Source organism: Belonocnema kinseyi, chromosome 6, assembly GCF_010883055.1.
Source record: "Belonocnema kinseyi isolate 2016_QV_RU_SX_M_011 chromosome 6, B_treatae_v1, whole genome shotgun sequence".
Lineage (NCBI taxonomy): Eukaryota > Metazoa > Arthropoda > Insecta > Hymenoptera > Cynipidae > Belonocnema > Belonocnema kinseyi.
Window position 1 is genome coordinate 143,575,250 of NC_046662.1, and position 9,550 is coordinate 143,584,799.

At 33.9% G+C, this 9,550-nt stretch overlaps 1 protein-coding gene across 11 annotated transcripts in view; it reads right to left on the bottom strand.

The window, feature by feature from the left end:
* LOC117174281 (thyroid adenoma-associated protein) overlaps window positions 1-9,550 on the bottom strand; it is a 398,068-nt gene that overhangs the window by 124,920 nt on the left and 263,598 nt on the right. For all 11 annotated transcript variants that reach the window (XR_004467285.1, XM_033363218.1, XM_033363210.1 and 8 more), the window contains 2 exons: window positions 3,650-3,800; window positions 3,279-3,538 (listed from right to left, as the gene is read on the bottom strand). Coding sequence is in view for 10 of the 11 variants with exons in the window: in XM_033363218.1 (XP_033219109.1) it covers window positions 3,279-3,538; window positions 3,650-3,800 (411 nt within the window). In the remaining variant the exon portion in view is untranslated. The remainder of the gene's footprint in view (window positions 1-3,278; window positions 3,539-3,649; window positions 3,801-9,550) is intronic.

A 9,550-nucleotide genomic window follows, 5' to 3' on the forward strand; every position in this document is an offset into this window, starting at 1 on the left:
AATGGGTCGGAAAGGTTATGGCCTCCGTATTTTAGGATGCACATGGCATAATATTCGTGGACTATCTTGAAAAAGGTAAAACCATAACCAGAGCATACTATTCATCATTATTTGACCGATCGAAAATCGAAATCGCCGAAAAACGACCGCATTTGAAGAAGAAAAAACCGCTTTATCACCACGACAATGCGCCTGTTCATTCATGCTTAGTTGCACAAGTAAAATTGCATGAAATCGGCTTCGAATTGGTTCCTCAGCCACCGCATTCACCAGACCTGGCCCCCAGCGACTATTACTTGTTCCCTAACCTGAAGAGATGGCTCACCGGTAAGCGTTTTTACTCAAATGAGGAGCTCATAGGTGAAACTGAGGCGTATTTTGGAGACCTTCCAATCGAGTACTTTTCGGACGGTATCGCAAAGTTAGAAAATCGTTGGGCTCGCTGTATCGACCTAAAAGGAAAGTATGTTCAAAAATAAAACCGACTTTGGCCAAAAAAACGCCTTTTGTGACTTCACACTTATCAAAATAGCTTTCTTTCCGCCCGGTAAGAAGGAAACAATTGAATTGAATAAATACGTATACACATATCATAGAATTTAAACAGTTTTTAATGCGTAATCAATCGCATATTTGAAATATGCGCTTTAATTCCTTTTATCGAGAAAGGATTGTGTCCCATTTCAATTCTATTTAATGTGATCAAAATTTCAACTAAAAAGTGTATACATTTTAATCATGATTTGCACGATTAACATTGAAGTCAACTTAATAGTGTTTAATACCGTGGGGCAAACGCGAAAATTGGAGACAATTTAATTCTCTCCAAAGAGTGAAGATTGGGCACAAAGCAATGCCATTGAATTACAACAGCTGACCTCGAAAGCTGGAGTCATTTGAATAATCTCTGCCTCTATAATTTTCGAGCAGATGAATAGTAATTAATTGCGCACAGAACATTCGGTAAATGAAGTCATTTAAATTGCTTGTGTAGAAGTATTATGTTCATAAAACCAATGATATTGAATTGTATCAAAATTTGATGACAATTTAATACATTCTGATGAGTGAAATGTTGGCGGTTACAATTCGAACTGTATATATTCTACTTAAAAATCATGTTTGTTGCAGATTTGTTAAAATAATTGTTAGAACTATAATAAAATAAATAAATAAAAATGAATATATTTATATTTTTCCTTGCATAATTTATTCACAACATATGTTTGGGACCTTCTTTACATCATATGTTCAGATATTGACCATTATATATATATATATATATATAAGAAAGAATGTATGCCTTCAAAACAAGTGTCTATGAAATAAATACTTTTAAATCAAGCAATTTTTATCATTTCCGTATGAGACACGTTTATAGTTTTTTGTTTTATTCTTTATTCTTAAGCTGAACGCGTTCACAGTACCATATATGGCAGCGTTTCCCAAACTAGTGCCGCCAGCAGATTAGCCTGCCGTCTACAGGGGAAGCCACCCCGGGCTGAGCAGCTAGGCAGGTTCCGACTTTCGTATACCTACCATGAATGACCCTTTCATTGTTATGAAATTACAATAACTGAAATTATGAAGACTTAGCTCAATTGAATTTTATCTAACTGAATTAATTTCATGATATAGTTTAAATAAAATGAAAGCAAAGTTCTTGAAAATCGGTTATTATCCGAACTAATAAACGAAATATTTTCAAATTATTTAAAATTTTTTTAATTTATCTGCTATATCATCAGAGATTGTACCTTACCGACAGTAGATCAACCCTCCAAACCATGAAGGCAGAAAATCCACACAACATCGATCAAGTTAAGAATCTTCAATAACAGAAAATGCTTAACGTCTTAATAAGACTAGATGGAAAATAATATTTTTAAATTTAAATTATTTCTTGAAAAAAAGATCCTACTCCACCTTCACTCCATTGGGAATCGAAACACAAAACTTCTGATCTACTGCCGGTAAGGTATAATCTCTGATGATATAGCAGATAAATTAAAAAAAATTTTAAATAATTACTTGTACCATTAACACCTAGCTAAAAATTAGCGTTATGTTCTTGAATTAGGAGTTCTTATTCTGATCCCTCTAATAGCTTAATTGAAAAAGCACTTGACCGAAAATCAGAAGTTTTGTGGTTCGATTTCCAATGGAGTGAAGATGGAGTAGGATCTTCTTTTCAAGAAATAATGTTAATTTAAAAATATTATTTTCCATCTAGTATTATTAAGACGTTAAGCATTTTCTGTTATTGAAGATTCTTAACTTGATTAATATTCTGTAGATTTTCTGCCATCATGGTTTGGAGGGTTGATCTACTGTCGGTAAGGTAAATCTCTGATGATATAGCAGATAAATTTAAAAAAATTTTAATAATTACTTGTACCATTAACACCTAGCTAAAAATTAGCGTTATGTTCTTGAATTAAGAGTTCGTATTCTGATCCCTCTAATAGCTTAATTGGAAAAGCACCTGACCGGAAATCAGAAGTTTTGTGGTGCGATTCCCAATGGAGTGAAGATGGAGTAGGATCTTTTTTTCAAGAAATAGTTTTAATTTAAAAATATTATTTTCCATCTAGTCTTATTAAGACGTTACGCATTTTCTGTTATTGAAGATTCTTAACTTGATCGATATTGTGTAGATTTTCTGCCTTCATGTTTTGGAGGGTTGATCTACTGTCGGTAAGGTACAATCTCTGATGATATAGCAGATAAATTCAAAAAATTTTTAAATAATTACTTGTACCATTAACACCTAGCTAAAAATTAGCGTTATGTTCTTGAATTAAGAGTTCTTATTCTGATCCCTCTAATAGCTTAATTGGAAAAGCACCTGACCGGAAATCAGAAGTTTTGTGGTTTGATTCCCAATGGAGTGAAGATGGAGTAGGATCTTTTTTTCAAGAAATAATTGTAATTTAAAAATATTATTTTCTTTATATTACGGAAAAGCAACTTAGAGACTATCGATTGATTTAAAAAACTAAAAAACGATTTTCTGAGAGTTAGGTTCCTTTCTTCATGGATGCTCACATATATTAGGTCCACTAGGACTCCAATAAAGTGTACTTTTATGAAGATCAGTGATAATACATTTCTAAGTATGTACGGTCTGCTGAATTTCCGTTCCAGCATTCAAATATACGAGTTATTCCTATAACTATAAATTGCTTTTCCCATGGTTTAGCTCTAAATTTATATTATCAGTCTAGGATTGCAAACGCTTTAGTAGAGACTTATATGTACTGCAATAGGATACTTACATCTGTATCATCCATTTCTAATTCTCTATCTTCCATCAAAGTGATACTCCATGTAATAAGAGCAGCAAGTCCTACAGCAGGACTTTTCTTGCCAACAGAATTTAAAAATTGTTCAAAAAAAATTCGCATTATACCAAACTGACATTCCAGATTATTTATGCATTGAACGTCACATATTACTTTAGATGCATTTTGTCGTACGGTAAAGTTATCATCAAGTAGTAAATTTAGAAGCGTTGTCCACCAATCCAAAATCAAACCTATAAACATATGTATTCATTTTTCTAATACTGAGAATTTATTACTATATCATTAACATTTTAGAATGAAATCGTAGCGCATAATGAAAAAAAAAACATTTTTTTACTTACAACTTTTCTCCAAGTCAACAGGTTCTATGTAAAGATCAGATAAATTCTTTGCGATTTCTACTCTACAATCCAAATCTGAAGAACACATCCAAGAATTATTCATTAGAAGTTTATGTACATCACTTCTGCACATGGGCATTAAATGATTGCTCTGTAAGAAAAATTTAAAAAATTGTAGCTTCTTTGCTGATTAACCGTCCGCTTTCAACAACATATAAATTTCGATTATTATTCTCGTTACAGTCTATTATATGAAATGTTCGATTGAATAAAAATAAATTCTTTTATAGCACATAGTTTATTACATGCTACGTACAGAGAAACCACAGTCGTAACGTATAAATGCACATTTCCATTCACATACAAGAAAAATTCTCAGTTTCTGTCGATCGATGGAATAGTCGAGTGTGTGTGTGTGTGTGTGTTGGTGCGTGTTCATGCAAGACTTTTGAGCTAGCTCTTACGGAGCTCTCGCCCCATACCCTAAGGTATGGGACTAGAGTATCAGAAACATGGCAGACCATCTTAAATTGCATTTAATACAATCCGCTACTTGGATTTTAAAATGATTGCGTATACTGTGTTGACAATATTTACTTGGAAATGAGGGCGAATTGTATAACATAAATGGGTTCGTCCGAGGGGTGTACCACTAAAAAAATCACGAGTTATTTCGTCAGAAATCAGCACGGAATCTAAGAATTTGCGTAAGGCAATGTATGTTATAAAAATTAAAGTAGCAAATCGTCAGCGAAGGCACGTTCGTGAAATCGTTTGACCGAAACGAAAAATTCGTATGCGTCCGATGGTTTTTGATAGAAGTCGTTTTTATTTTATTATTTAGAAATTGAAGTGTTATTGTAATTGAATTGCAAGAATGAGATACGATTTAAAAAATCATATTTTTCCGCTACACAAATAAAAGTATTAACGTAAATTTTTCGGAACGATTGATGGAAATGTAATTAATAATATGTTAAAAGTAACAAAGTATTTCATCATTAAATAAAAAAACTTAACTGAACAGAATGGTGATAGATTTTTTTTAATGCGAAAAATTGTCGTGAAATGTCTATCAGTCTAATTTGTGAATAATAATGCGACAAACTGTTAAAATAAAAGGTCCCTAAAAACAACTTGACATATTTGTGAAACTGACTGTAAAAACTGATTGCTTCCATAGTTGTATTTTTTTATTCAATAAAACAGCTTTATGTTTTTGAGAGAGATTTGTAGTCGCCCTTTGTACGTGAAGTTAACTATAAACAATTGTTATTATTCAATTTCAAATATCACGAAATATTCATGAATTTAAAAAAAGTACTTTTTTAGAAACAAATTGTTCTTATCTGTAAATACTTTAAATTATTGTGAGAGTGATATCAGAAACAATTTCTACAAAAGATTAACAATTGGAATTTTTATCGAGACTTTTGGTGAAATTTTTTTGAATTTTTGGTTTTGCAATTGCGAATTTTTTTATCATCCGAATTGATGTAGATATTCTTAATCATAAAATAGGTCAGATCACTCAATCAGTCGTTGATTGGAAAGGCCCGTTACAATGAAAACAAACAAATGTTAGTTAAACGTTTCGGTCCTGAGTTTGGACCCTCTTCGGTAAATATTTTATTATAGTCAAAATCCGTAAGACAAAATCAAAAAATGTATGACATGAGAACACATACGATAAAAAATAAACAAAAAAGGAAAAAGGAAGTTTGAATTTTTAAGTATAAAAATAAAATAAGTTAATGAATTAAATAAAAGAAGAGAAATTACTCAAATTTGAGCATTTCATGGTGCGAAAAGGTTTTTTACAAAACAGATTAATTAACAATTAGATGGTTTACATTATTTAAATAGCTGTGAAAGACATACCTTTACAAAAAGTTCATTCTAAATATTTTAAGTCCGAAAAAGATAACATTAATGATTCAATATATAAATAAATTTATGTGACGTTTACAAGCATAAGACGAGAAATTTATCAAAATTGTTTAAAAACATTTTTTTAATTAATTAAAAACATTTTTCCAGGTTGGTAAGATTTTAAAGACACAACCGGTCGCCAACCTGGCTGAACGTCTACTGAGGAAACAAACAATGAAAACGAAAGCTGAAAAGGTAATCAGATAATGAAATCTATCCATAAGTAATTACAGAATCTTCAAATGCAATTAAAACCAGCAAGAAAACAGCGAAATTAAAAATGAAAAACAGAAGAATTAAATGTTCAAAGTCGATTTGGTAACCGGTATCTAAAAAATGTTCAGTAAGAGCTGTATGATTGTTTTTATTGAAGTTCGTTATTGAATATTTATGTTCTCTATTTCTAGTTTCTAATTTTCTTATCGTTTCACCAACGTAAACTGCAGTGCAATTTAAGCAGTTGCATTTCTATACTAAGCCCGTACGTTTGAATTTTGGAAGTGGATCCTTTAGGTTGGAGAAAAACTTTTCAGAGGTTTTGATTGGTTTAAAAATTGTCTTTATTTTATGGTGACGTAAAATCTGTTCAATTTTTTCAGATAAATATTTGATATATGGACAAACTGTCAAATCTACAAAAATTCTTCCTTGGGTTTTTATTTTTTATAAGTGTTTGTTAGTCTTTAATTGATCCTCGTTTTCTTAGGAATCCAGAGTCTTAAACTATGGGATATGTGAGGATGTATAAGATTTACTAATTTTACTCACTTTTTTTGTTAATTAAAAAATAACAGTATTTAATAACTTGTGAATAGCGCTTCTAAAATTGAACGGCTTTTATACAGTATCTATTCAATCACAAACATTTTTGTTTCTCACTAAAGTATAATTTTAATTGCATCACAATATTTAAATTAAACCAAAATTAACACATCATTGTAGTTTAATAAGTGTTGATGTTTAAAGAATTTCAGTAACGTAGATCATTTAAGATTTATCGGATATCTCGGCAGTTCCTACTGACGAAAGAGGCAAAGACAAACTTTAGGTATAGGTCGGTCGTATCAGACCAACCTTTCCCGAGTAAGATTTAATAATTTGACCCAATTGCCATTTAGAGGGAGGGAGAGCATCATGTCTAATAAGTACCATGGTACCGATTCTAATATTATTATGCGGACTTCTCCACTTATATCGTTGTTGTAAAGAGTGATGGTACTCTGCGTTCCACCTGCGCCAAAATGTTTCAGATATACGTTGAACAATTTGCCAGCGAGTTAATCCGTTTTCAGGGACCAGCTCAACAGAGGGTTCAGGAGGACTCGTAAGTGGAGCTCCTATTAAAAAATGTCCTGGTTAAGATAAGAAATGTCATCAGGATTATCAGATTGTGGGCCTATAGGTCGAGAATTAAAACAAGCCTCAATGCGAGTAAGAGTCGTCGTGAATTCTTCAAAGGTTAGGGAGAGAGCGCCTACGCATCTACGTAAGTGATTTTTTAAACTCTTGACACCTGCCTTCCATAAACCTCCAAAATGAGGAGCAGCAGGAGCAGTGTTAGGTTATGCCTTAACTCTCGATCAGCACCCTGGAAAGTCGTGCCATTATCACTTTAAAGATGAGCAGACATACCGCGACTAGATGTAAAGTGCTGATAAGCCGCTAAAAACCCTTTAGACGTATAGTCCGAAACTAGTTCCAGATGAATCGCTCTGGTAACACAGCAAACAAAAAGTGCAACATACCCCTTATAGCTTTTATTTCCTCTACCTGGGGCGCAATGGATTTGAAATGGACCTACATTATCTACTCCTGTATGAGTAAAAGACCTACAATTCGTAGTTCTATAGTTAGGTAAACTGCCCATTAATTGTTCAACAATGGCGGCACGCTATTTAACACATGTCAGATTGACGAATGATCCTTTTTACAAGATTTCGACCTCCAATTATCTAGAATCCTTGACGTAGATTATATAAAGTCAATTGATTGCCAACGTGCATAGATCTTAAATGAGCGTGCCGGGCAATCAACTGAGATATTCAATGAGTATGGAGGATGATGGGTTGCTTCTCATCATAACTGATCGGAACATGTTGTAAGCGACCTCCCAAGCGAAGAACTCCTGAAATATCCGAGAATGGATTTAAAGCATTTAAGGGCGAATTAGAGGTCACAGGTTCTCGCTTGTTTAAAGTGCGAATTTCAATTGCGAAAGCGATTTTCTGTAAATAGAGTATCCAAAACAACGATGCTTTTTCTATTTCGGAAGTTTCGAGTGATAGAGATTGAGGTGATTAATGCGATAGCTTCCCCGTTTCCTATGAAAAGCCTTGATAAAACACAAACAAAATTCAGTGATTCTTATTAATTTGGGCCAAGAAGCTGAATCATTGACCATATCTTGTGAAATGACATTTTTCCTCACTACATTATGCGCAAATTGTGCTTTAAGAGGTCGTGTTTTTTCTAAATCGATTCCTTCAGGAAGTGGAGGTATGGTTTTAAAAAAATTTTAGCCAACTCACGAAATTATGAGATAACCAAGGTGGTCCTCGCCACCATAAGGGGTGATTCAGCACCTGTTCTGGTAACAGACCCTTAGAAGAGCAATCAGCAGGATTATCTGCAGTTGGAATATGTCTCCACTTGGCTCCTGGAACCAAATCATGAATTTGAGCTATTCGATTGGAAATAAAAGTTTTCCAAGTCGTAGGATGTTTGCTTAACCAGGCTAGAACTATAGTTGAATCTGAGTGACAGTATAATGGGGTATTTTAAAACCTCATAACATTTATAATAGAATTTAATGTCTTTGCGGGTAACTGAACACCACATAGCTCTAATCTTGGTACAGTGACTGGTAGAATCGGTGCTACTTTTGTCTTAGCAAATAATAGGACCACTTGTATCTCACCACTCTTCTGAAGAATGCGGAGGTATATTACGGCGGAATAGGCTCTCGCAGAAGCATCAGAAAACCCATGCAATTCATACACTGAGCTAGTTTGTAGATGGCCTGTCTATCTTGGGATTCGAATCTCTTCAAATCTATAAATTTGACTATGAAAATTGTTCCAATGTTTTGTCAGATCATCAGGCAGGGAGTCGTCCCAATCCAGTTTACGAATCCACAATTTCTGCATCATTCGTTTAGATACGATTATAACCGGTGAAAGCCAGCCTAAGGGATCGTACAGTTTAGCTATTACCGAAAGTATTTTTCTTTTTGAAGGTTGTTCAATGCTTGGAGTCACTACTCGAATTTTAAAATTAACAGAGGGAGGATCCCAATGTAATCCTAGAACTTTCAGCTGTATATCCTCCCCGGAAAAAAAATCAAAAGTTCTTTCATGATCGCCTTGCGGACAATCAGATAACAACAACTTATTATTTGAGGCCCATTTTCTAAGATGAAAACTTCCAAGTTCCATCAGGTGTGAAACCTGTAATCACAACTCACTTGCTTCCTCGACAGTATCAGCGCCGAAGAGAACATCATGAACGTATAGGTTATTTTCTAAAATAGCCTTTGCTTCAGGAAAAGCATATCCCTCATCACTAACCAATCGTTTAACAACCCTATTAGCCACATACGGGGCACAAGCTATTCCATATGTGACGGTGGTTAATCGCCAGACTTCGAGATTACCTTCTGGCGAATTCCATAAGACACGCTGGTAATCACAGTCACGTGGATCAACTTTAATCTGCAATCTGATCATATACTGACCGGAGGGCAATCGAGTACAATTAGCAACGAAATGCTCCTCGCAGCGAATGTCATCCTCAGTCAAAGAGGATGAGGAAGGAGGTTCTTCCATCTCCCAGAGACGAGATAAATTATCTTGTAGTTTTAAAGCCGTACAATGACAGGCTGAGATTGAACGACCTATTTCAGACTGTTGAATAGATCCTGATAATATCCATCCAAAAAGACTATTTTGGGCTGTTAAGGAATCGAGAATA